The sequence below is a fragment of the Amphibalanus amphitrite genome, unplaced genomic scaffold (assembly GCF_019059575.1).
Source record: "Amphibalanus amphitrite isolate SeventyFive unplaced genomic scaffold, NRLGWU_Aamphi_draft 000017F_arrow, whole genome shotgun sequence".
In the NCBI taxonomy this organism is placed as follows: domain Eukaryota; kingdom Metazoa; phylum Arthropoda; class Thecostraca; order Balanomorpha; family Balanidae; genus Amphibalanus; species Amphibalanus amphitrite.
Window position 1 is genome coordinate 980,692 of NW_024881513.1, and position 27,817 is coordinate 1,008,508.

A 27,817-nucleotide genomic window follows, 5' to 3' on the forward strand; every position below is an offset into this window, starting at 1 on the left:
TTTTCCGGGGCTATCAGACGCCGTTTGAATTTTGACGATCGGCCCAGTAGTTTCGGAGTTAGGAGGGGGGGGCTATGAATAGCCCCCCCCCCCCCAGTAGGGCGTGTTATACGCAGACCCCAGTGGGGCGCGGGTTAAGTTTCAGTGTTTGTGTTCTCGATGGTCATCTCCTTGTCAGTGCCATGCTCCTGGATTACTGGCGGGGGGAGGGGGGGGGGGTAATCAGCATCTTACGAAGATCTCAAGGTCAACCGAACCGACTTTCAATATTCAAACGCCCATCGACAGCTTTCATACCTTATCAACAAGATGGAAAAACCAGTCTGGTTTTTAGCAGTGTGCCAAATTCCCGACTTCTGGGTCATTGACCTGACCTGGAAGGCCAGCCGATGACTTAGGACCTTAAAATTGGGAAGAATCGGCTTCCTCTCGTCACAGGCAGCACGCTCGTTTTTTTCCGCGAAGCTCTAGCTCGATCAGGGGCCAAACGCGAATGGGGGGGGGGTGTCGGTACAACCCCCTTGTGCTGTTGAAGGACGTGAAATGGCCTGTGCCGGCGAGGGTTAAGACTTAAGCTGTACTTTATTTGTACTTAACTTCTAAGTACACTTAGGCAAGCAAAAAAGTATATCATTCGACGCGCCTTGACGTGCTAAGCACGGTGGTGTTTTTATTTATTTTTTCGCTGCCTTAATCAGAAAAAAAGTTTAAGCCAAAAACCATGGAGCCGTCACGGTAATTTTTTTACAATTTAACCCCACAACCTTCCTAAATATTGGTCTACAATTATTAATTAAGGGCTGAATTAGAATCACCAAATGTGCACAGGGGCAAAAATTCCCGGGGGGGGGGGGCACCTACCTACCAAATTTAGTGTTTCTAGGTGTCATAGGAGCCAATCGCGAGGGGGAGGGTCGTATCAATTCCCCCCCCCCCTCTTCCAGGCCGCGTTATGAAAAATGCACTGCCAGGGCAAGGGTTAACGCACAGTATCTCCTAAATTCGATAACGGTTAACGGTCTGTAAATGAACAAAAAAAACATGTATTGATTTTAGGTAAACATTGCCTTCAGGGTCACCGCAAGATCATGATCGAGTGAGCGCTTCTGCCCATGGTCATTATACATAACATTGTGCAAGTTCCTCAGCATGACATCACGACTGTTCTTATGCCTAGTTCTAAAATGCATGTATGAAATTAATCGGGAATAAATCCCATGCTGACATTATAAGCGCTGGCCCTTTTCGCTGCCTAAACTGGGCGATACTCGTAAGACGAATGCCTAGTGTATACTTGGAGCGGAACCACTTTTGAAAAAAACGAACTAAGGTACCTAAGTTTATCCTCATAATGATGATGACGATGATGATATTCTTATTATGTCAGTAAGTACGATTATCTAAACCACTGCAGCGTAACCAATACTGTTCGAGTTCGGAGTGACGCTGCCCGTGCGGTGGCGGAGCTGCCGCGTTTGCACTTCTCTCCTGTGTTACATAACGCTGCCAGAGTCTGTAAATCCCAATCAGTTGTGTAACTTCGACAAGATATCATTTACATAAGTGCGGGGGCTTGTTCGAATAGATAAATTAGTTCAAACGAATTGAGGTGTGAACTGAGATGGTGCGACTCCTAAACAAATACGACAAGCATAAAAAATTACAGCATTTAGGCGCTGGAGGAAAGAATTTAAGCCAAGTATAGATTTGTCTTTAGAGAAAAACCGTATGTTACCTGCCTATGGGCTTGAAAATATTTAATCCGATAACGGAATCTTCGAGCCACAGAAAGCTTAACATTTCCAGCACTTTTGCCACAGATTCATGCTGCTTAGCAATTAAATGCCTCGGCAGTCAAATAGTACGACAGCATATCGATGCATTAACCCTCGCCGGACCTATTGGTTTTCTACATACGCGCTGGCCGAGGGGGGGGGGGCGGGTACGGGGACCCGCAGTTGCTACTGTACACGAACCCCAACTCTAGCCGTCTGTCCTGTCCAGTAACAACCGATAACATTGATATCGACTGCCAGTCCCTGTACAAGAGCAGCTGAGGTTTTCTGTGCGTGCCCTCTGACAGCTTATCGTTGTTCCCTGTGAGGATGCTGGGACAATTTGCTCAGGGTCGCTGTACAGTCTGTCTTAAAAGTACCGCGCAAAGTGGCGGTGGATCCATCGAGCCTGACTGAGGAAGGGCCTGCTAAATTTGGGTCACCGAAGCAATGGACATCCTCGTCCATTCCCCAGCTCAATTGGTTCGGTGACTTTCAAATTAAAGCAGACCTTTCTCGGTCAGGCTTGATGGATCCACCGCCACTTTGCGCGGTACTTTTAAGACAGACTGTACAGTAGCAACTGCGGGTCCCCGTACGACCCCCCCCTCGCCGTTTCGCCCCTGGTGGAGCTAGCGCGTCGCGGAAAAAACGAGCGTGTGCGCCGTTACGAGACGCAGAGATTGGTACCCGATTTTAAGGTCCTAGGTCAACCGGTGACCTCTGAGGTCAGGTCAAGTGCCCCAGGGTACGGTTCAGTTTTTGGTGAATAACTTCGCAAAAAACGGCCGCAGAGCCGCAATTTTGGCAGCATCGTGTTCGCCTCGCTCAGGCGCGTCGAATGATATACTTTTTGTTCGGGTCAGGTCAACTTAGGGTGTTGACCTCAGGTCAAGGTCAGGTCAGCACCCCCAGGTCACGAAGTTGGTCGAAAGAGGTCATGTCGCATATCATTCGATTCGGCAGGTCTTCCTGAGTCCATTGGTGGCTTTTTTGACTCGCTAGCTCAATTTGGTCGGGAGTTATTGACGAAAAACTAATATGACCTTGATGACGTCATAAATGACGTCACGGAAGGTCAACATTGCAAAAGTGACGGATCTAACCTTGCAAGGAGTGCATCAAATCACGATTCTGTGTGCTTGAGATAGTTGGAGATCGTTCCCGGCGCCAGAATAGCAGTTTTCATTTTTCCCCATTGACTTATAATGGTGAGGTCACGAAAATGACCTGACCTCATATGACCTTTAGGAAAAATCCGAGATATACAAGTTGTGAGACTCATAATGGATACTAGATCCTGCAAGTTTCATTTCCCTGTGACATCTCCTCTGGCAGTGAGGGCGTTGCGAAGTTGCGACATCTGAAGACCGTGCAGAGGTTCACTTATGACGTCATAGGTCAGTGACCTGACCTGACCCAAAAATGCGGTTGGTGTCAAAAGATGCGGCTTGGATCAAAGGTCAGGTATGCCAAGTTTCAGCTCTCTATCGCCAGCGTGTTCGGAGCTATCGCGAAAAATCCCTATGGGGGGGGGCGGCACCCGCCCCCCCCCCCCTCGGCCGGCGAGGGTTAACCCTCACCCGTATGGAGGAGGGAGGGAGGGGGGTCGAACGGACCCCTTGGTTCTTTGTGGATAGCTCGCGTAAAAAAGCGGTCGATCGCGACGAAACTTTCAGTACCCTCGCGATAATCCATTTTCACCTACCCTGAACATTTCATGACCCTGACCCAAATCACCTGTGACCTGTGACCTACTTTTCGAGACCATGTTTGGCCGCAATCGCGATTCGTCGTATGTCGGCTCGCATTAGCCGCGCGTTTGCAGTCTTTTCGTGGTTGCAAACGTTCCAATATGTGATATGATGCTGCTCCCATACATTAGGGTGGGTGTCGAGGTCACCTGAAGGTCTGACCTTTGATGATTTCGGTTCACTCCTTCGAGTTCTAATGTTTCTACTTTCTAGGCTATTTTTTGGGGCTGAATTCGAATTTAGCAACCATTTGAACGTCAACGAAGTAGTTTTGGTGCCTTCGGAACATGTTAGGAAGCTGTCAGAGGCGGTTGACACCTACTTCGAATACCCGGCAGGACCCCTACTGGTTGACCTGACCTGACCTGATCCGACCTTGCCTAAATGCATAAAGACTTCATCAGTGACTAAAACGAACATGGTATCCGTGATCAGCACCACGAAAAGTCCCATAGCAGCCACACTTTGCGACGTTCTAACAGGTCCCGATTTTCCCGACTTTTGGGTCATTTACTTGACCTGGAAGGTCAACCAATGACGTAGGACCTTAAAATTGGGTATCATCGGCTTCCTCTCGTCACGGGCAGCACGCTCGTTGTATCCACGAAGTCCTAGCTCGTTCAGTGACCAAACGGCAAGGGGGGTCCAACGTCCCCCCCCTATACGTTCGCGGCTGGCAATACACCAATATGGGCGAGGGTTAAAGTCATTTATGTGAAACAGTATGCAAATTATATTCACGAAAATAGATTACCAATCAGATTCAATGTGCCGGTAAAAATATGAAAGAGATAGATAGAGAGAGAGAGAGAGAGAGAGAGAGAGAGAGAGAGAGAGAGAGAGAGAGAGAGAGAGAGAGAGAGAGAGAGAGAGAGAGAGAGAGAGAGAGAGAGAGAGAGAGAGAGAGAGAGAGAGAGAGAGAGAGAGAGAGAGAGAGAGAGAGAGAGAGAGAGAGAGAGAGAGAGAGAGAGAGAGAGAGAGTGGTGCTAGAGCACCGCGGAAAAACGGGCGTGTGCGCCGTTACGAGACGCAGCGATTGGTACCTGATTTTAAGATTTCAGGTCAACCGGTGACCTGTGAGGTCAGGTCAAGTGACCCAAGAACAAGATGCGGCTTGAAGGAAAGGCCATTGCGGGCGTGTTCGGGGCTCTCACAAAAACCCATGGGGGTGGGGATGGGGGGGGGGTGGTACCCACCCTCGACCGGCCAGGGTTAGACCAGGTAACTAGACCAATAATATTATTTCTGGTTCAGTAAAGAAATGATTTGAAAAAGAGAAAATGACGCTTTAGTGACGCCAAGTCATCACGGACGTATAAATCACATCATGCAATTTCCGCTTCCAAAGCGGCATAACTTTAAACCCCTGTAACATCTTCAGTTTTTAAGGAAACAATCCGTAACAAAGTTCTTACGTTATTTTTGTTCGTCATTTAAATTTTTCTCGATTTCTTTTAATGTTTTGGATTTCGACCAAAAGTTGAAAAAAACTTTTTCGGAGGGGGCGGAGAAATCGTTATAAAATCCAAATTTTGAGCATTTCGAAAAAAATTGGAGTATTTGTCAGAGGAAGCACGGTTTGTGAACCTACATTTGTTTTGTTAAGAATCGAATGAAAACGAAGCAAATATTCAAATTTTAGTGAGGGCTGACGACTAAAAACAACTATTTTTTAGAAGTTTTAGAACTCGAATGTGAATGAAAATAGCACAAATCGTTTTGTCATAAAAAACTGCATCCTACACACTTGTCTAAAACCCTAATTCAAATATTTGACCTCACTTGACCTGACCTTGCGCTGAACTTGACCAAATAAGGTCTAACTGATCTTGGTAAACTCAAAAGCCTCCCTCCCGGATTGTGACGGTAGGAAGTGTAATGTAAATGACCCGGCCCTGACCGGGTCTAGGAGTAGGAACCATTCAGTGTCAGCGGGCACAGTCATGCAAGTACGCCTACAGGTACAGCCAATCACCTGCGGTACTGCCCCCCCCCCCCCCTCTGCTGGGACGCCTACAGCGAGTCACCTACCCCCCCCCCCCCCCCTCCCCCCGGCGCAGCTGCTCAGAGTCGAAGTGGGCCGGGCACGACGCTATCTCGGGATTTCCTCCATTTAAACAGTTTGAACGGCACCCCCGGCCCGTGGAAGCGGCTCGGCCATTCGTGACCTCGACTCAGACGGGGACACAGGTCCGGCCCGCAGCGCCCGCTCGTCCCCCGCTCCCCGCCCCTCTCTCCAGCTCCCCGCCCCCTCTCTCCAGCTCGGCGGCGCCATGGTGGCTGCTCTCCGTCCGTGCGCGCTGCTGGCGGCGCTGGCCGTCAGCGGCGCGCTGGCCGCCTTCGACCCGTACGTGGCGGGCCCGTACACGGCCGGCCACCTGCTCATCGGCGCCGCCTCGCAGACCGGGCTGCCGACGGACGTCAGCGTCTACGTGCCGGACGGCGCGGCCGGCGCCTTCCCCGTCATCATATTCCTCACAGAGTTCCAGGGTAAGTAGCTGACGACTCCGCCACCCGAGGCGCGGCCGGTGAGCTCACCTGCGGCCGCCTGGTCACGGTAGCAGCTGGTCTGTCACCGTCTGGTCACGGTAGCAGCTGGTCTGTCACCGTCTGGTCACGGTAGCAGCTGGTTTGTCACCGTCTGGTCACGGTAGCAGCTGGTTTGTCACCGTCTGGTCACGGTAGCAGCTGGTCTGTCACCGTCTGGTCACGGTAGCAGCTGGTTTGTCACCGTCTGGTCACGGTAGCAGCTGGTTTGTCACCGTCTGGTCACGGTAGCAGCTGGTCTGTCACCGTCTGGTCACGGTAGCAGCTGGTTTGTCACCGTCTGGTCACGGTAGCAGCTGGTTTGTCACCGTCTGGTCACGGTAGCAGCTGGTCTGTCACCGTCTGGTCACGGTAGCAGCTGGTTTGTCACCGTCTGGTCACGGTAGCAGCTGGTTTGTCACCGTCTGGTCACGGTCATTGTTTGAGTTCAGCACAGCAGACTGTCTGAAGTCTGACCTCAGCAGCGTGTGCTGTGCTGACCTCAGACGGTCTGGTGTGCTGAACTCAGTAGCGTGTGCTGTGCTGAACTCAGTAGCGTCCATGCTGTGCTGAGTTGACCCAAGGCTTGTTTTATGCGTTACCAACGGAAATTTAGGATACATCTGAAAGTGCATAATGTCGACTTTCAGCAATCAGAATCTGAATGACCAGAGCGACATTAAAAACATTGTCGTTTGTGCATGGAAGCCGGGGGAAGCCCGGCATAGTAAGCTCTTTTTCATTTTTATTACATACCATACGTGCTGTATAAAATGTTGATATCCTGTTAGCTAGATAAGTTAATTGGCCGTGTTTTCCCAAAAATTCGGTTTCGTGGAAATAGTATAATGTTGAGAAAATCGAGTTTTAAAAAGTGTTGAATTTTCTGGGGTAAGCCCGGCATAGGGGTAACGCCGGCCACCTCCCCAGTGCTTTACAACGAGTTGATGAAACCATTATGTGTCTTCCAAATATTGACGGAAAGTAAAATATTAAGGTACTGATTAGCTCTGGACATCTTATAGTTTATGTCACTACTGGTATTTTAGCTAGCGTCTACCACATATACAGTACAGGTCGATGAAAATTGTGATGCAAAATTGACAAAAAATGTGTAATACAGAATTCCTTAAAATTATTTTTTTTTTATTTTCCTAAATGCATCATATTGCATATAATTCGACTCGGCTGATGAAGAAGAACACAACGACGCCATTTTTGAAGCTCTAGCTTCATTGTCTGTCGCGTTATCCACAAAAAACGTAATTTGACCCTAGTTGACCTCAAGTGACATGACTGTTCCTGTAGCATACAAACATAAACTTAGTCACTTATTGATATAAACTGATGGAGGGTAACTAAAAACCGTTAAAATGGAGTGGATATCTCCCATATTTTACAGTAAAAACCAGGCAAGCAATCGCCCTTCATCAATACCTGATCCAGAATTGGAGGATCAAAAGCATGCGATAGCATGTTTTTGCATCCGGAAATTCCCATTGGTGGGTCGCTGAAGAAAAGTTCGGCCCAAGTTCGGCCAAGCCTGTTTGTCAGTGAGTATGTGAGTATGTGAGTACATATGTGAGTGAGTTTGTCCAAGCATTTTTGGACCTGGAGTCAAAATGGGAGGACCAATCGGGACGAAAGTGGGACCGTTCGACTCGTCTCCGGCGAGGTAAACTTTTGGTGCTGGTCTCGGTTCGCTCGGTGCTTCGTGGCACACGCTATTCCGCTTCAAAGTTTCGGTGACACGATTTTTTTTTTGTCAAGGCTACAGGTCAACCCGAGGTCACGGGCAAAGCCATACTGGCGGGACACATCGGTAACACCTTGAACCAGTTTCCAGGGGGGTCACCGTTTGCGAGGGGTGCAGGCTGCACGTGCTGGGGTCGGAAAACCGTTTTGACGTGAGGTCCTCTGGCTCAAAGAAATTTTAAGCTATCAACCTCAAAATCGGTTCAATGGTAGTCCCAGGCAAGGCCTCCAGAATAATGCAAATTTGGTTGAGCTAAACTCTGTGGTGCATGAGCTATGCACGTGCAAGCCGATTGCACCCCTTCGTACGTTGCCACGCCTGCAGGGTAAACGGCAGCTCTAACTGGTTCAAAACTTGCAGGTCATAAGAAGAATACATTTGATCACGACATTCCGGCGAGATAATATCCGAGGGGTGCAAGCTGCGCGTGCGGGGGGCGGATAACGGTTTTGACGATGGATCCTCTGATCCCGGGAAACGTCGAGCTAGCGACACAAAAGTCGGTACACTGATACACACGCTACAGGGTGTCGCCACACGCTACAGGGTGTAATGAAAATGACTGCACTGGGGTACCTGGGACATGAACTACGCACGCGCAGTTAATTAATATCTTACTGTAGGTAGATATCCACACCAATCTCACGTGCTTCCAAGCATTTTTGGGATGTTTTCGGTTGGTTTCAGGTTCAGTCCAAGCTCAGTCCAAGCTCAGTCTGGGTTTCGGTGGTTTGGCCCGGTGTGTGCCCTCAGTCCGTTCCTCCAATTCTGGCCCAAGGCAACGCAAGAGCGCTGCCGGCATCTAGTATTTACAGGCACTGGAATAGAGCGACAGGCCGAAGAGGCTTTGTCTATGATAACATGTTTATTTTCGAAATTTATCTTTGATCTAGGTGTAAACTAAACCTACTCAGTACCTATTATCTCATGGAAAACACTGGTTTAGTGGCATTGCTCTCGGTCGGGGGTAAGCTTGGCCACTCGCCCGGGGTTACCCCAATGTGCTTGTTTTTATTTTAAAACAGCGATGTTAAAAAAGTCATACTTAAGCCAGCCTGCCTCGTCACCTCTCAGTACAAACACTTAAACGGTCCTTACATAACATTCGTATAAATATTAGGACTGTATAGTGTATGGTATAACATTAACAGTGCAACATATCTCACTTTTTAGCTAAAAACCCTTAAAATATCATTTTTGCTCTATAACTTTAACAATATGCAATTTTTGTTAGCGTTAACTTTTTTGCTTGCGTTACCTTGGCTGCCACGCTGAAAGGACAAACAGTTGAGCATTTTATTGTGAATAATTTAGCCGGAAACGGGGTGGCCGGGCTTCCCCGCGCCCGGGCTTCCCCCGGCTTCCCCTACATATAGTAACTATATCTGGCCTACCTTTTTCCATCTAAGACTTAATCACTGCAATAACTCGCCTCCCTTTCTATATACATAGACAAAGTAACTGACTGTCCTGCTCGGCGCAGACACAGTAACTGAGCTTCCTATACGCCGAGATATAGAGGATTCTTCATGGCTCCGAGTGGAAGATCAGGATATCTTTTCCAAGCGGGTTACTGAAAAACCGAGCGACGAAGGAGCGAAGTTTTTCTGGAACACGCGAGGAAAAGATATCCGATCTTCCACGAGTGAGCCATGAGGAATCCTATATCTTTCTATGTTGAGGTTTAATGAATTAACACGCGCACTGCAGCGGGTCTGAGCCGAACACGAACTGCAGGGGGGGGGGGGGGGGGTTGAAAACAACCCCCCCTGAGATCTCGAAAACGGCGCAACGTAGCGACAAGCGGTAAACGGCGTTGGATAGGTTGAGATGAGATCTACAAGAAATACAAAGATCATTTTTGGGTCAGGTCAAAAACGAGGTCAGCAGAGGTCACCAAACTCAAAATGTTGTGATTTTTTTTAGCGATCTCGACATCCCTCCATATTTCCCGCTTTATCTCGGGAACTAGATGAGCTAGAAAGTTGCAAAAAAAAAACATTCGATAGCTGTTGAAACGCTCTTTCGTTAAGCTGTCATCAGATTTGACCTAAGGTCAACGGTTCAGCCTATAGAGGTCATGTAATGTCAGATCAATATTGCAAATTTTCCGGAAATGCTTTTTCTGCAATAACTTTTCTTCCCAAAGAGATAGAGAAATAATTCCCACACCATCGTTTTTAGCTCGTCAAGGCGCATCGAATGGTAAAAATATGACCTCGAAAGGTCAAATTCAAAAGTTGACCTCACGTCAAGGTCATGACCTGACCGAAATAGGTCATGTCGCTTATCATTCGATCCGCATTGACGAGAAAAACACGATAAACGTCGAACGGAGTCTCTATCTCTATTCAATTAAAAGTTATTGAAGAAAAATCGTTGGTGACCGTTGAATTGCATGCCGGGCCCAAAAAGTGACCTGACCTAAGGTCACAGAAATAAAAATTTCGAAATATACAAAATGTTCCTTATGGTCTTGTTGTGATGCGTGCTACTGAGCCGGCACGAACTATACCGGCGCAGTCAGCTGACAGCTGTTGCCAGCCGCCGCGGCGCCGGCCGGCGCCTGATGGTAGGCTGTGCCGCCCGGCAGCTTCCGGCGTCCTTGAGTAAAGAGTATTGTTGGGCCAGGGGTAGCCAGTAACAGTTGGTAGCATTAGGCCAAATGGGCGCTCAAAAACTACTACCCCATAGGGTTTCCATGTTAAATCGACCTTTTTCAAGCGAGCCTCACACGTAAGCTAAAAGATAAAGTGCCAATATTATTGTGGGGAAAGGTAGCCTCAAGCTTCCTCTACAACCTTTTTATCTAGCATTTTTCGATGCGGAGGCCATAACAGGCCCAAAAAGCATTGGGCGCTGCCCGAGGTACCAAAAGCCCCTCCATGAGAGCATAAGTTCCTGCGCATGCGCACATTGCTTCAACTCTGTACTGGCGTACATTAGTGATACTGCTCACGGACTCGGTCAGCCAATCAGCGTCCCCAATTACATTAATAGATGTCGCTAGCATCACGTGAATCCTGCTTGCGAACACATTTTAAGAATGAAACAGCTGCGCCATTTCCGCCTTCCATTGATTCCTTCCATCTTAGTATCAACTATACGCTTTTCAACTAACTTTAGACTAAGTTTTAAACTATGGTCAGTATGTTATTTCTGGTACATTTAATTTAAAAATAACTGCTTTATGAATTTGGCTTTACTCGTCAGAATGGAATACTGTATTTTTTCCATATTCAAAAAATATATCACCTACCATGTAACTCATCCAGGTAAAATGGGCGCTTTCCGCGTCGTTGGTGTACCCGTTGTTCTATATACCCTGTTGTTGGGCAGTCGTCAGCCGGACTCAATACAGTTAACATCGGGAGTGTGCGTGTGCATCTGGGGCGGTGGAATCGCGACGATAATTAATTTGCTATCGAACCATTATTAACGTAGACTTAAATGTAAAACCATAACATGGCGCGATCGGTATAATTTACTTTTTATCATTAAATATAGCATTTTTTCGTCGGTTTTCGCGCGCGTTTCTCGCAATGACGGAGGAAGGCAAGCCGGTAGACCTGGGAGCCCTCACCCAACTCCTCGCCCAGCAACTGGAGCTGGCTCAAGAAGCTCAGCGACAAAGCCAGCAGCGGGAGGATCGTATGGTGGCCGTAATGGAACGGATATGGGCCGGGCCGGCGGCAGGGGCCGGCGCTGCAGCCGCGGCGGCTACTGCAGCGGCCACCCCAGCCGATACGAACGCAGCCGTCAATCTACCGCCCAGACTGCCGGCATCAGCGACTCCCGCTCCACAGCTGTCGTCATCGGCGTCACTGAAGGAGTTTGAATCCTGGCGACAGAAATTTCACGGCTACAGTCTGCTGACTGGCGTCAACAGGCTAGCCCAGCCCGAGCAGAAGGCAGCCCTACTCGCTCTACTTGATGACGATTGGACCAGGGTGGTCAGGTACGGCCTGCCGATCCCCGAAGACGCTGACATGAACACCATCATCACGGCGATGCAGACGCATCTGCGCCGCCAGCGTAACGTCATCATTGATCGGAGAGATTTTTACATGCGAGTACAGGAAGCGGGCGAAACAGTGGACGATTTTCTCTGTGGACTGAAAGAGATTGCATCGTTCTGTGATTTCTGTCACCACTGCCAGGACAACAGGTTCAGAGATCGAGTCGTTGTCGGCACGCGAGACGAAGAAGCACGCCGCAGAATGTTGGAAGAGCCGGATCTCACGCTTCAGAAGGCAGTGGATATCGCCCGAGCGTCAGAAAATGCCGCCTCCAACAGCTCAGTCATTCGTGAGCCAGCTGGCTCGACCCTGGCGAGGGTCTCTCAGTACCAGCGCAGCCGCGGTCGCCCGAGAGACCGGTCGACAGAGAAGACGTGCCCCCGCTGCGGTGGTGAAGTTCAACGTAGCGCCGGCGACTGCAGGGCCGTCAAGAGGACCTGCCGAGCCTGTGGCAAGGTAGGCCACTTCGCGTCTGTCTGCCGCGGTCGCAGCGCCAGTCGCTCGCGCGCTCCGGCGGCGAGCACAGACCGGACCCAGCGGAGGTCCGATGGAGGCAGACGTGTGTCGCTCGTCACAATGAAGGCGCGAGCGGCATCTGCACCTGCCAGACAGACAGTGGACCAGCAGCACCGAGACTGCATGATCCAAGGCCTGCACACGACGCGTGCTCCGCAGATCCAGATTCTGCTGCATCGGAGTGACGGTCGCAGGCAGCAAACGACATGGACGCCAGATACAGGCGCTGAGGTGTCTGTTATCTCTCTGGAGGCAGCGAAGCAGATGGACATCAACGTCAAGAAGCTGACGCCGCCCTCTGGAAGCATGTTCGCAGCGGACGGACGAGAACTTCCCTGCCTGGGAGCGTGCCAAGTCGCACTGCAGCTGGGAAGCATCAAGAGGACGATAGCCGTCTCTGTGGTGAAGAAGCTGCACAGCTCGCTGCTGTCGTGGCACGACGCTGTTCGACTGGGAATACTGCACAAGGAGTTCCCACAGCAGATCCGTTCTGCCATCTCAGACGAGGAGGAGACCTCCCGACCAGCTCCAGCGGTCTGCTCCCTGAAGACCATGCCAGGGAAGAGCAAGATACCCCGCAGAGTGGTCAAACGAGGCTCTGCTCCTGCACTTGAAGACGCCGGGAAGGCGCAGAAGTGCACCCGCTGAAGCCGACGTGGGATGCAAGCAAAGGCGTGCCATCGGCTGAAGAACGACGGAAGCACTTCTCAGCGATGAAGGAAGCCTTCCCACGAGTGTTTGACGTCACCTCGAAGCTGCGCAAGATGTCCGGAGGCTCAATGGCCATCGAGTTGACTGAAGACGCCACACCAGTTGCCGTCTCCACAGCTCGCAGTGTACCGTTCTGCTGGCGTGACGACATTCGGCGCCAGCTGGATGAGCTGCTGGAGAGTGACGTGATCGAGCCGGTGGAGCATCCGACCGAGTGGTGCCACCCTATCGTGCCGGTGGCAAAGCGGTCGCCGGACGGCACGGTCTCTGGCTGCCGTCTGACGGTCGACCTCACCAAGCTGAACCGATTCGTCAAGAGGCCAGCGTACCCAGTCAGGTCGCCGCACGACGCTGTGGCCTCGATCGGCAGCGGGACAAACTTCTACACGAAGCTGGATAGCAAGTCTGGCTACCACCAGATCCCCATCCGCGAGGAGGACCAGGACAAAACGTGCTTCATCACGCCATGGGGCCGTTTCCGCTACAAACGTGCCGTCATGGGTCTGATCTTGTCAGGAGACGAGTACAACCGAAGAGGCGACGCTGCTCTCGGTGACATCCCTCAGACATGCAAAGTCGTAGACGATATTCTGGCGTACGACTCGAGCTACTCAGCTCACCTGGAGCACGTGTGGAACATCCTGCAGAGATGTGATGACCACGGTATGACTCTGAACCCAGACAAGTGCTCCTTCGCCGGGAATGAGGTGGAGTTCTGTGGATTCAAGATTGACCAGACAGGCTACACCGCAGACAACAAGAAGGTGCGAGCCATCGCGGAGTTTCCGCAGCCGGCGTGCCTCACGGACCTCAGATCGTTTCTCGGTCTCGTGAACCAGCTGGGTGACTTCTCACCAGACGTCTCGGCCGCCGCCGAGCCTCTGAGACACCTTCTGCGACCGAAGAACGATTGGGTGTGGACGCCGCTGCACTCCAAAGCCTTCAGTGATGTGAAGAAGGCGCTGGTCTCGCCACCAGTCCTCGACTTCTTTGACCCGCGGCGCCGGACAGTCCTGGAGACCGACGCCGCTCGCCTACGAGGGCTGGGTTTCTGTCTGCGGCAACAGGATGCAGATGGACGATGGAAACTGATCCAGTGTGGGTCTCGTTTCCTGAACGATGTGGAGTCCCGCTACGCCGTCTGCGAGGTTGAGATGCTGGCAGTTGCATGGGCTTGTCGGAAGTGCAGCCTGTACCTCTCGGGCATGCAGCAGTTCGAGGTGGTCACAGACCACCGACCGCTCGTTCCAGTGCTGAACTCCAAGAGCTTCATCGACATCGACAACCCGCGACTGCAACGGCTACGGCAACGTCTCACGCCGTTCAACTTCGTCGCTGTCTGGCGGCAAGGGAAACTGCACGCGATCCCGGATGCGCTCTCCCGGGCACCGGTGGATACTCCGACTCCAGACGACGAAGAGGCGGAGAAGGAGGAAGCCCACCAGATCGCAAGCCTGATCGCCAGAATCGCCACGGCTGATCCGACCGAGGAAGACTCACTGTTCCCGGACGCTACTCTGCAGAGGGTCCGGGCGGCGTCTGCGCGTGATGCAGAGCTCAGCGCCCTCCGAGACGTGGTCTTGGCTGGCTTTCCAGTCCACAAGTCGCAGCTGGAGCCGACGCTGCGGCCCTACTGGACAGATAGAGACCGTCTCGCCGTGGACGGCAGCCTGTTGGTATGCGGGCAGCGACTCCTGATTCCTCAGAGTCTGCGTCGGGAGACGCTCGAGCGGCTTCACGCCAGCCATCAGGTGTGGAGCGCACCAAGCGTCGGGCTAGACAAGTTGTCTACTGGCCCGGGCTTGACCAGGACATCGCTAACCTCGTCGCAGCGTGCAAGTCCTGCCAGATGTATCTTCCGAGCCAGCAAAAGGAGCCGCTAGTCTCCGAGGCGGTGCCAACTCGAGTCTTCGAGGCCGTCTCAGCGGACTACTTTTCGTGGGCTGGTCGAACGTATCTCGTATACGTAGACCGCCTCTCTGGATGGCCGTTCGTCTTTCATTGCTCTGGAGAGACGTCGGCGAAGGACCTGGTGTCCAGCCTGAGGGTCGCCTTTGCGGCCACTGGGGCACCCAAGACTCTGCGAACGGACGGAGGGCCGCAGTTCGCAGCCCGTCACACCCGCGACTTTCTGCGACGGTGGGGAGTGACCCACGAGATATCCACTCCGCATTTTCCTCAGTCGAACGGACATGCGGAATCTGCAGTGAAGGCAGTGAAGAGGCTCGTGCAGAAGGTCAGCGACCGAGGCAACCTGGACAATGACGCGTTCGCGCACGGCCTCTTGGAGCTGCGGAACGCGCCTCGGGCCGATGGTCGCTCGCCGGCCCAGATTCTGTACGGTCACCCGCTGCGCTCTACCGTGCCAGCCCACCACCGAGCGTTTGCCGAGGTGTGGCAGCGCGCGGCGGAGGAGTGTGATGAGAGGGCAGCCGCTCTGAAGTCCCAGACTGCGGAGCGCTACGACGCGAGCGCCCGCTCGCTGAGACCTCTGCGCATCGGTCAACAGGTTCTCCTGCAACATCCGAAGACTGGTTTGTGGGACCGGACAGGCGTCGTCGTTGGCATCGGCAGCCGCCGAGACTACCTCGCTCGCCTGCCAAGCGGCCGCACCTACTGGCGGAATCGACGATACCTCCGCCCGCTGCGGCCGATGGTGACCACGTCACCCGATGGCAGCCGCGACGCCATCACCGAAGACGGCGACAGCGCCCGAACTAGGACCGCCGACAGCGGGACCCCAGTCGCTGACGAAGTCCCCCGCAGCCGTCCGGGCGGAGCGACCCCCGCGCCTGAGGTCTCTGTCAGGCGCAGCAAACGACTTCGTCGACAGCCTAAGAGGCTGACTGTGACTTGGTCGGACCCAGTGTACGAGTTTGTGTAGCCATCGTGCGCTGGCACGCGTTGGTGCGTTTGTGTTTGTCGGAGGCACCATTTTTGTTCTTGAGACGTGTTGTCTCCCCCACGTCTGGGGGGAGGTGTTGTGATGCGTGCTACTGAGCCGGCACGAACTATACCGGCGCAGTCAGCTGACAGCTGTTGCCAGCCGCCGCGGCGCCGGCCGGCGCCTGATGGTAGGCTGTGCCGCCCGGCAGCTTCCGGCGTCCTTGAGTAAAGAGTATTGTTGGGCAGTCGTCAGCCGGACTCAATACAGTTAACATCGGGAGTGCGCGTGTGCATCTGGGGCGGTGGAATCGCGAAGATAATTAATTTGCTATCGAGCCATTATTAACGTAGACTTAAATGTAAAACCACAACAGGTCTCCTAATATGTTTCTGAAAGTTTCATAGCATTCAGTCAAATGGTGTGGATGTAGCACAGCGTCAAACTTTTTATGAGGTGAGGTCACTTATCGTGACCTGGTGACCTGACCTTGCATGACCTAACACTAATTTTTTCAGAAGTGATGTAAAATTGCTTGATGAACAGCTATACAAAGTTTCAAAGTCGTAGCTTTACTCCTTTTTGAGTTACAGCGAAAAAACCAGAGGGGGGGTTGAAACCCCCCCCTGCAGTGCGCGTGTTAAAGTAATCAATTGAATTTAATTAGTTAAATATTATATTCAAATATATTCATCTAAGCAAACAAAGATTCAGAGAAGTTTGCTTTTTTTCTTAAGTTTCATGCACAAACAACCATCAAAAATTGTTCGGTTATTAACCCATCATCACTTGAACTCTTGATTTTTGGTGGTGAACCCTCGAGACCTTATCTTTGCATCTCAGAGGGATGCATGGATAGCATATTCTATTTGCATCTCAGAGGAGTGCGAGATAGAAATATCCCTGCATAGAAATGACCCAATGGCAAATAAACCTCTACTAGAAAGATATCCCATTAGCATTTTCCCATACATGCAACATTGCACGCTTAAATCGAGAAAGCCAGGCATTAAAATGGCACGTGCATTATACTGCACTTTTGAAACATACGAGAAGTCAATGCTGATTGGTTTCCGAGACATGCAGGAAAATATGTTTTCCTGCACCTTTCGACATTTTCCTGCACCCCTCGACGTTTTCCTGCACCTCTCAAATATATGACGTCATTATGAATGACGTCACATCATTAAGTTGAAGAGCATCATTTTGCTCCTTATAACTTCATTTTATCTATCGTCCATTTTATTTGATTGGCTTATGATATACCTACCTACATTGTGTTTGATGGAAGGATTTTATTATTTGTCATGAATAAAGTGAAATATCACCATATAAAACTTAAACTTTGACGCTAATTCGCAACAAACCATAGCCACGAAAGATTTAACAAGGTTGAAATTGGGGCGTTTTGGTTCCTCCAAAACATTTGCAACGCTCCCATGGTACGCATGTATGGGAAATAGCTTCCTGCCCTGAGCTGGGAAAATTTAATGGTGTCACCTCGTATTTTAATCGAAAGTACCTCGGGCCTACCGGCCCTCGGTACTTTCAATTAAAAAACTCGGTGACACCATTAAATTTTCCCAGCCCCGGGCAGGAATGTATTACCCTAGCCGTGCAGGAAACATTGCACAATGCATGTGATCTTTCCTGCACTGTTTTCCAGCACGGGTTGATGACCTGCAGTTTTGGTGATTTTATGATAACACACTTTTAAAAAGGTGATGTAAATAATGAAATTGCGAGTTTGTTAATGGATAGCGAAACGACGTATATAGGAAATATCTTACTGAACTTGCTCGGAAGAAAAATGGAAACCTCGATCTTCTGATTGTCCTGCCCCTGCCCCCCGGCGCAGACACGGTGCCGGCCGAGATTCAGGAGGTGATGCTGCAGCGGGTGGCCTCTCACGGGTTCCTGGTGATCACGCCCTGGTCGCTGACCGAGTCCGGCGGGCCCACCGAGCGAGCCATCCAGCTAGTAGATGTCATGGCCTGGATCCACAGCACGCTGCCCGACTACATCACCCAGAACGGCTTCCCGGGCGCGGTGCCCGACTTCGAGGTCAGTGGGTTACGGGTGGGAGGTCAGTGGGTCAGCGGGTCAGTGGGTGACGGGTCAGTGGGTGACGGGTAACGGGTGGGGGTCAGTGGGTGACGAGGCACTGGTGGGGGTCAGAAGGTGACGGGGCTCCGGTGGGGGTCAGTAGGTGACGGGTCACTGGGTGGCGTGTCAGTGGGTGACGGGTCAGTGGGTGACGGGTCACCGGTGGGGTTCAGTGGGTGATCGGCCACTAAAATGGCACGGTGGGAAGCTTTTGGACAGTGCATGCAGTGTCCACTACATAGGTTAAGATTTTTGATATTGGTGGTATAGTCTGTCTCCTTACAATACAGCTTAAGAATATAGACCAATGTGAGTGTTTCTCCAATCTCCATAGTATCGGTGAGAAACTGGTCCATCTCCCTTTGGGGAGATGAGGGGGGGGGAACGGCATTCTTCTTTGTTTACGTCTGTATCTCCAAACGTATTGCAGGTATCGTCACCACTCACCACACTTTTAGGACACTTCCGAGCACCAATTTTACACCTTATGACCATTTTTTTCAGAGGCAATACTTTGGCCACAAATGACGTAAGAGTGACGTCATGTTCTGCCATTTTCGACCCCAAAAAGTGTTGCGGGAAAAGCTTGCACACCTGCAGATTTGAGGAACCATATTTTTTTTTTTACCGAAACGTGTATAATTTTCAGAGCTTCCAAACTGCTTTCTTGGATACAAAAAAGGTAATTTGAACCCGAAATGTCGAAAAATCAATTTGAGATATAAACCTTCTGAATGCTCATTTTTTTCTCCAAATTTCGAAAAACTGAATGAAAAATCAAATATGATGACGTCAAAATTTTGAAGCTCAATTTTAAGGCGTTCTATGTAGATCACGTAGCATATAGAACAATGAGCACTATTAGATTCCCCGTGACGAGTTACATCAAAATAAAAATACCGTTTTATGCAAAATATCAATTTTTAGATTGGATCTTTTTTTACCCGGTCTTGACCTGACCTTGCCCTCGACCGACTCCCCCCCCCCCCGAACGGGTGGTAAGGTCTCGGAATAGCCCAACGGTGTGAGAGATAAGTTTAAAGTATCCACTTAGGTCAGGGGCTTTGATGAATCATTTTTGAAAAGACGGATCACTGTAAAGGCGACGTAGCTGCTCTAGCAGCTCGGGGTGTGACTTACTAAAAACAGCCTGTTTGCCGAGATGACTTGCCGCCATTTACCCAAACCACCTAATCACACCCTCCCACCCAAACACACGCGGAATTCCCGATAGCTATCAATGCGAACAGGCTTCGGTCACGTGAATACGCACTGATAAGAGTGTGTGAACTGACGAGTCACCTCGACTCCTTACAGCGGTGCACTGAAAACAAATCGACACAGTGAGGGCATGTTCTGTACTGGTAACACATCAGGCATGTGTTAATCGCACCCAAAACACAATAATGCTGAGTATTCTCACGCTGGGCGGGACCTTCGACACGTTTGATAACACATAAAACAGAAAAATGACACAGTTTTCTCGTGCCAAGCACGCTGGACGAATGTAATGCATCAGTGTATCGAAATCATGTGTTGTCGGGGATGGTAGACGTGTACCCTTGCACAAATACACCGTGTCATCCACCAGTCAGCGACCTCTGAACCTTAACTTCAGATGGGGATAATAGAGGGCGTTTTTCGAGCACCGACTTTTATGCTGGGTTTTTGTAAAAATTTGCCAAAGTGTTTTGAGAAAGGTCAAAATGCACAATACAGCCGAGGGAGTCGATACATGATAAATTGTTTAGAGCAATATGCGCTGATTACATCAAGGGCAAGCTGAAGCATAGCTAATTAACGTCTGCTTGGAGGAAGAAACTCCTCAGTCTATATCAGGGGGAAGCACTCGCCTTGGCCGTATATGGGCCAGAATGTCTAACGATTTCCGCCATGTTGTGTATACCAAAGTCTTGAAAAGTTGATCGCTGCAGTCAAATTGCAAATATGAAGCAGCAGCACTTTTGAGAAGTGTACCTCTCACTAAACTGCACCTCTGCTACCGTAATGCAATTTATATATCTGGTATACACAACATGGCGGAAATCGACAGACAAAAACAAGCCACCAATGCTCCTTCCAGTATATATTAGAGTTCAGTGGTCTATATAGGATATATTTGAAAAATCGGTGGCCGTAAGTTTATCCCGGATGTCTGGACAACTGTATTGTACAGTAGTCACTTGGGGCACCGTCACTTGGCGCTCTGATTGAGCCGTCCACGTGACGCGTTCACCCTTCGGCTGTGAAGTGGCCGACTGGGCGCTGTTCCAGCTCGTGTATGGGTCGGCGGCCTCGTATGGGTCGGCCGGCCGCGTGCTCAGCCCTGACCGCGCCCTGACCATGGGGCATTCCACGTCAAGTGAGACAAAAAATGATCATTTTGAACCTCACCTCTTCCGATTTTTGCGAAACTTTGTGAAACTACTCATCTATACAAGGGCTCCGCCACGGACTTTTGGTTGGGGGGGACGGTCTGCTCTTCGCCCATCGCCCTAGTGTCTCCTCTAAACCTAGGGTACCCCCAAATCCAGTTTTCTCATCGGATTTAGGCCACTTGTTTTTCGTCATAGCCCTGATACGATGATTTTTTAACTAGAAAAATAAAAAATAGAGAAATGGTAGGCCACCTGACCCATGCAATATTACCCAATATTAGATTGTAGTCATTGTACCTTCATCATATTGACACACCAGACAGAAAAAAAAACTTGAAAGACCAGCTTCATTTTTTAATGGTATCTGGCTCATAGTTTTGCGCTGAATCTGAATCCATTTTTAGCATTTGGCGAAGGTCGGATCAGGTTAGGTGAGATCAACAAGTGCGTGTCCCTCCGGCTAGCCAAAGTAGGTGTCAACCACAGACAGCTTCGTAACATGTTGCATTGGTACCAAAACTACTTCTCAATGTTATATGCTTAATTCGACATCATCTCCAAAAAGTTTCCTAGTAACATGCCTAGCTCGAAAAAGTGAACCAAATTCATCTAACGGTAATGACCTTGACCTGATATTCACGTGACCTTGACACCTACTAGAATGCATGTGTCTAATTCACGTGACCTTGACACCTACCAGAATGCATGTGTCTACCGTCATTTCACATGTTGGCTCGGTTTTATGACATAACAAGTCTGGAAACGTACAGATAATGTGCGCTAACATACACCGAATCGGTGGTTCGGCCTGACATGGTCTCCAGAAATAGGCCACAGGCTCAAAAGTCATGGCCCATGGGGTTAGGACTTAGGATCATGAAATTTTCAGAGGATGTGCAAAATTCCCGGGAAATACTAATAGTTTCGTCACGATAAACCACTTTTTACGCGAGTTACTTGTGAAAAACTGAGGGGTGGGTCAATCCGACCCACCATAGTCCATATAAGAACGAGGGTTAACCTCTCAAACACTTTAAACAAACAGTTTCTCTCATCCTACAGTTCTGCGATATTCTTACTTGACCGATGGAAGCTTCCTCTTAAAGAACGACAGCGTTTACCCGAAAAAATAATCTCCGTATTGATTGTTTAATTGATTGAATTTGAGAGATCCTTATTTGATATACCTACTGGATTACCTACTGGATATACCTACTGGATTCATCATCGGACTGGGACGTATGATTGCGAACATTCGTCAGTAGACTCACGTTGATATACCTAACGCGAAAATGCCTGTCGATATTGTCTACTAAAAAATTGAAATCCGTGGCCCCCATAACAGAAAAAGACTTAAAGCACAGGGCGACAATTAGGTTGTCGACGACAGGTTAATTAGACTCTCATCACGTTTTTTTCTTCGGAGATTCTTTGCACTTATGTTCCAAGTTATGTTCTGTATTCGGTGTCAGGAACAAGAGTCGATTTATCTATCAGCGGAGGAGCCGATTATTGGGGGGGACAAAAGATAGTATGTCCCACCCAACATTTTGGTTGGGGGGGACATGTCCCACCCGTCCCCCCCGGTGGCGGAGCCCTTGCATCTATATGTGAAAAGAAGGGAGACATATTTTTGTCCAGATATGACGTCACGTTTCCGAGATTCACGTCATCAAACATTGACTTAGGCAAGGCACATTATCATCTTTAAAGCGTCATAACCATTGAAGTTTTAGACATATCACCACGAGACAAAGTGTGAAATGGAGGGAATAGGTCAGGCTTTAATTTGAGGATAACAATACTGACGTAATTAACTAATTAGTGAACTTAATTAAAATTCAAAAAATAAATTTTGATTTTCTGAAAAATGGGTACCCTTCGATTTTGCTGATTTTTACATATTTTATTCTCCTATACATAAGCTACATCATACAAAAAATCCAGAATGGGCCGACGTCTACGTAACTGTCTTTTGGACTTCGTAATGTCTGACACTCGCGTGTTTCGTTTTAGCAACCAAGGAGAGGCGCTACCCGGAGATGCTTCTTTCTACCCGAAGGCCGAAACCAAAGCAAACCTAACCTGACCTGACGTGACCTGACCTAATCTAACACGCGTAAATATGTACAGCCCTCACGGCAGTTGCCGACTGGCCAAATGCTACCTAGATACGAACATAAGCCCTCACGACAGTTGCCGGCTGGCCAGGCGTGTTTAACACTTCAGGCTGACCCGCTGCGAGCCAGCGACCTTTTGATTTCGAGGTGGGTACACTCGGCACACTTACTACTAATCCACGAAGATAGCTGGTCATCGTAAGCCAGTTTTTAACCCGCGCCCCACTGGGGTCTGCGTATAACACGCCCTACTGGGGGGGGGGCTATTCATAGCCCCCCCTCCTAACTCCGAAACTACTGGGCCGATCGTCAAAATTCAAACGGCGTCTGATAGCCCCGGAAAAACTGTCGAGCGAAACCTAATTTCATTGACCTCGAGGTCACCGATGACGTCACAGGTCAGGTCAAAGTAAAAATTATTAGCATTTTGGTTTGTTCACGTTTTGGGCTCTGGCCGCCGTCCTACAAGTCAGATCAGGCTCATTTTTGGTTCACACACTCGTGAACAGATGCTCTAGATACCCTGAGGGTACCAAACTTGTACTTTGATTTTCAGGTCAAGGTCAGGTCATCACAGGTCACGAAAATATTATATCATGCGTCGGTCACGTGACACATGTTTTATGGTCCATTTAGGCCAAAGATTTCGAATTTGATGTCGTCTGTGTCATTCGAGGTCATTTTGAGTCAAATTTAGCTTAGGTCAGGTCACTTTCAGGTCAAAAAAGGTCAAATTTTGAAGTTATAATTTTTCAACAGAAAAGGTGTCTATTGGATGCAGTTTGAGCTCAGGAACACGATGGTGCTATTTATATTGGCGTACGATGTCAAATACGTGGTGAAAAATTGATTTGAAAAATTAATAATTGTGAATTTTTTGCAATAATGCGTATAACTTGGCCATTTTTGAAGATATTTAGCTGAAACTTGCTAGAGTTAGTCATAATAACGCGTTCTATCACATATATTCCGGTTTTTTTCGAAAAGTCAAAAACTTTTTGGAAAAAATGTAAAAATGTAAATTTTGAATTTTATTGTATAAAATTTTCGAAATTTTCAAAATTTCGAAAATCCGAGATAGCAGTTTGATAGCGCAGTCAATTCTGAGTCCTCTCATGCAAAGAAATTGGATCTAGCTTAAAAACTGAGCCCTTGGGAGCGATTGCCGTGGTTCGATGTTTTGCGTCGAAATCGGCCGAACATGACGTCACTCTGACGTCATTTCCGGCCGACCTATGGTAGCTACGAAGTTCAAATTTTGACACAAGGTGTCAAATTGATGCAGCCGAAGGTACTGAAAGTTTGGCGTCGATACGTCAAGCGGTTTGGAAGTTATTGCAGAAAAACGGGAGGGGGGGCTATAAATAGCCCCCCCCCAGTGGGGCGCGGGTTAATAATGAAATTGGCCATTCTCCGGGCAGCGCCTCTCTTTGGTTGCAAAAAGAAAATACGCCTGACTCTCCCAGCGCTAGGGGAGAAAAGCCTGGTTTAGCCAAAAAAGGGAATTAAAAAAAAAACGGAATTTGAATTGTATGTGGGGCGGTGGGGAACTTAATCGTGTGCCAATTTCATGGCCCTAGATCAATATACCTTTTCAAGACCAAATGAGGTTAAACGTGATCAAAGTTGCTATAGTGACTATTTTGCGTTTATACGCCCATAGCTCTAAGAGATACTGGCCGATTTTCCTATTTCTTCCTTTATGCGACATTCCTAGTGTTATGAGAATCTCCAGTTAATCTTACCATAAATTTGGCAGTTGGTGGCTTGCTAAGAGTAAGATGTCGCCGGTAGAGGCGGGGATCGGCCGACGCGGGAAACGTCATAGTCATATATTGTGTTTGCACCCTGATAATTTAATTTTACCAGTTGATTTTCGTATTTATTTGAACATTAGATTGCCTGTACATTTTTAAGCCTTCACACAAAATTTGACACGAATCGATCATGATCAGCGGTAAGAAGCGCGGTGCAAAGATGGAACCGTCCCGCGCCGGCACAGTCTACCATTCAGGCGGCAACGGCCGGCGCCGGCCGCCGAGCCGCTCCGGCAGGAATGTTTGACTTTACACCGCTATTACTAGAAAAGTTGTGGACCGATTTACCTATTTCTTGCACGGGAGGATTTGCAATTCAATTCTGGACAGATACTGAAAGTTTGACATTAATATAATAATTATGGCGTGAGTTATTGGCGATAAACAGGTGGAGTTAGCGAAATCGGCCCCTTCCGCCGCCCGTGCTACGTTGCACTACTTGTTGCTATATCATCCAAAGTTATCGTTGGCCCATTCTAATTTTCTCGGCACGTGTGCCTTACGTGTAGTGAAAGACAATATCTAAATTTGAGCAAAATGGAAGGGTACCCATTTTTCACAAATTACATTTTAAGAAATTAATTCAAAATAAAATAAATTCAAATTCACCAAAAAAAGTAAAAATTGTCAAATTTTACTAGCATAACTCCTTATGTACACGTTTCAGTTTGTTTGACATCGATAGCTTCAAAAATGTTGAAGCTATAGATCTTTGAAGATTGCAATACACGTCCAATTCTGCTCAAAAAGCAGAAGTTTAGCGACTTGTATCTCTGTAGCCCGAGGGCATATGACAAAATCCTTTCACCCTCAGAGGTTTCACCCAATAGCCAATAAGTATACCAAGTTTGAACAAAATCGCAGAGGTGGCCGATTTTGGCTGTCCCGGTTGACATGGAATGCCCCACCATATGGGTCGGCCGGCCGGGTGCCCAGCCCTGACCGCACCCGAGCGCCCGATTCCACTCGGGGCCCGGCTTTGGCAGTCAGCCTGTCCAGCCCAAGCCAAAGTCCCTTCAACTGCGCCCCGGCAACAAACTACATAATCACCACGTGTTTCCTTCTTTCACTTGCGATTTGTGTTAAATTTAGTAACACATTTACCTTTTATTCTGCAAATGTATTCACACAAGCCTTATGTGTTGAAGACACAATGATATTGTGTTTAAGGACACAACACGACTGGGTTAACACATTTGTAAATTGACACGTCTGCGACGGGTCAAAAAATGCATGATGCAGGGTACACAAGAAAGCCTAGTTAACACGATCTGCCTGTGCGTTTTTAGTCGTTTTTTGTGTCATTTTGTTTTCAGTGTGCGGAGCGGGTGGCTAGGAAATTCGAGCGTTTATCTCGTTCAACCGCATTACTAAAACAAATATGGTCAATACTACACTTTATCGCTAGAAAGAAAAGGGACCGGAGTATGCTTGCATCCTTTGCCAATGCAACATATTAGCCGTTTGCAAGACGGCTAATCTGGCGAATGCACCTAATTTGACCAAATCTGCACCTAATCTCTTTTACAACAAATAGCCTCATATCATTAATTTATTTCTGTGTTTTAATTAAAAATAATGAAAAATAAATTATGTAGCATCTGTGCACCATAACTGACGACTTTTAAGAAACACATTGAACCTCATTTCACCAAATCTACACCAAATCTGCACCTAATCTGCCCCAAATGGCCGTCGTAAAACGGCTATTATGAAGTTGGAATTGAATAACAATGGCAAATGGCACTGAGCTATGCAAGTTACTTCCTTCACAACATATGAGCAGAAAAATACGGTAATACAGGTGCGAATAAATAGATATGCTACCAACACCTGCTTTCATTTACAATTAGGTGTGCTTAATCTTATCGCTGTCCAATACGAATCATTTCATGCATATCTCACTGTTTTGTTTGTGCATGTATGTAGGTGTCGTCATCTAACTATTTCTGAAAAGTAAATTCCAAGCGGAATTTTGTGTTATTCTACGGGGAGAGAGGGCGTCATTTTGAGAGCTCACACCACAACCATGCAACGCTCTCTCGGCCAGGAACGTTTCGAATCAACAAATGATATACCAAGAAATTTCTGAAGGAAGGCAGGTAGCTGTATGTGTGGAAAGCTCCGTGCTGCCGATAGTGGGCCCGCTCTGCTGACGCTGGGCGCCGGCCGCTGACGCCGCCGATGCTCGACCCGCTCCGCTGACGCCGGCCGCTGACGCCGCCGATGCTCGGCCCGCTCCGCTGACGCCGGCCGCTGACGCTGCTGATAGTGGGCCCGCTCTGCTGACGCCGGCCGCTGACGCCGCCGATGGTCGGCCCGCTCTGCTGACGCTGTTGATAGTGGGCCCGCTCTGCTGACGCCGCCGATGGTCGGCCCGCTGGCCGCTGACGCCGCCGATGGTCGGCCCGCTCCGCTGACGCTGCCTCCCCGGCGTGTGTTCCCAGCGCACCACGCTGCTGGCCCACTCGGCCGGCTCACACGTGGCCGTCAGCTACCTGGAGGGCTTCTGCGAGCAGGAGACCAGCGTCAAAAGCCTCATCCTGATGAGTCCCGTAGACGGCTTCGATCCGTTCGGCATCGTGGACGAGTTCTGCATCGTGCCTGGTCAGCGAGTCAACTTCACACTGCCTGCGCTGGTGCTCACCGCCGGACTGGACGCCGAAAAAGGTCAGCGAACGAACCCAGAGCCGGCTGCAGGTGGGAGGGGGGGGGGCGGGAGAGCGAGAGAGAGAGAGAGAGAGAGAGAGAGAGAGAGAGAGAGAGAGAGAGAGAGAGAGAGAGAGGGGGGGGGTCGTGTCAAGTTTACTGATGCTGGAGATAAATGGACGACAAGACTTAGCAATGCTGGGCTTTGACGGAGGGAAGGATGGTTTTACCGCTCGCGTATTCTCCAAGTGTGTTACACGAGTATCCCGACCAACTAGCGCCATCTCTCGGGTGAAGTCACAATGATGTCACATGCTGAACTGTATGGTACAAGCAGAAAGGTTTTAGCCCCCCAAAATCCCCGCCCAGGATCCGCCCCTGCTATGACGTCACTCGAGAGGCCGCGCTAATGGTCGGGATACTCGTGTTATACACTGATCGGGAATACGCTACCCGTTCGGGGCCGGTGCTGGACGCGACCTGGGCCTCGTTTCATAAAAGGAATTACTTACGGCGTTCCGTCAATTATGCCAGATTTGGCGTATTTGATGCCAATTCGGTTTCATAAAGCCGGAGACCGGAGTAATTCACGCCATCGAAAGTACGGAGCTTCATTTACGGCAAATGCTCGATTCCGGACCAATTGATGTCATTTGGGTTTCATAAAACGACGTAATTAACGCCAAATATTTTATCAAGCTCTTGATATCAGTGGTGTAAACTACGCACAAAAATGTTGCGTGATTTTGAATTAATGTGAAGATTCGAAGCTAATTTTTAATATATTTCATAATGTTTAGCCCGGT

General features: G+C 49.2%; 1 protein-coding gene across 1 annotated transcript in view; it reads left to right on the top strand.

The window, feature by feature from the left end:
- The first annotated feature begins 5,659 nt into the window (after positions 1 to 5,659).
- The window catches only part of LOC122387585 (chlorophyllase-2-like), a 30,167-nt gene continuing 8,009 nt past the window's right edge, over positions 5,660 to 27,817 (top strand). The window contains exons 1-3 of the mRNA XM_043377928.1: positions 5,660 to 6,019; positions 17,800 to 18,005; positions 26,810 to 27,032. Of these exons, the coding sequence (XP_043233863.1) occupies positions 5,803 to 6,019; positions 17,800 to 18,005; positions 26,810 to 27,032 (646 nt within the window). The 5' untranslated portion in view covers positions 5,660 to 5,802. The remainder of the gene's footprint in view (positions 6,020 to 17,799; positions 18,006 to 26,809; positions 27,033 to 27,817) is intronic.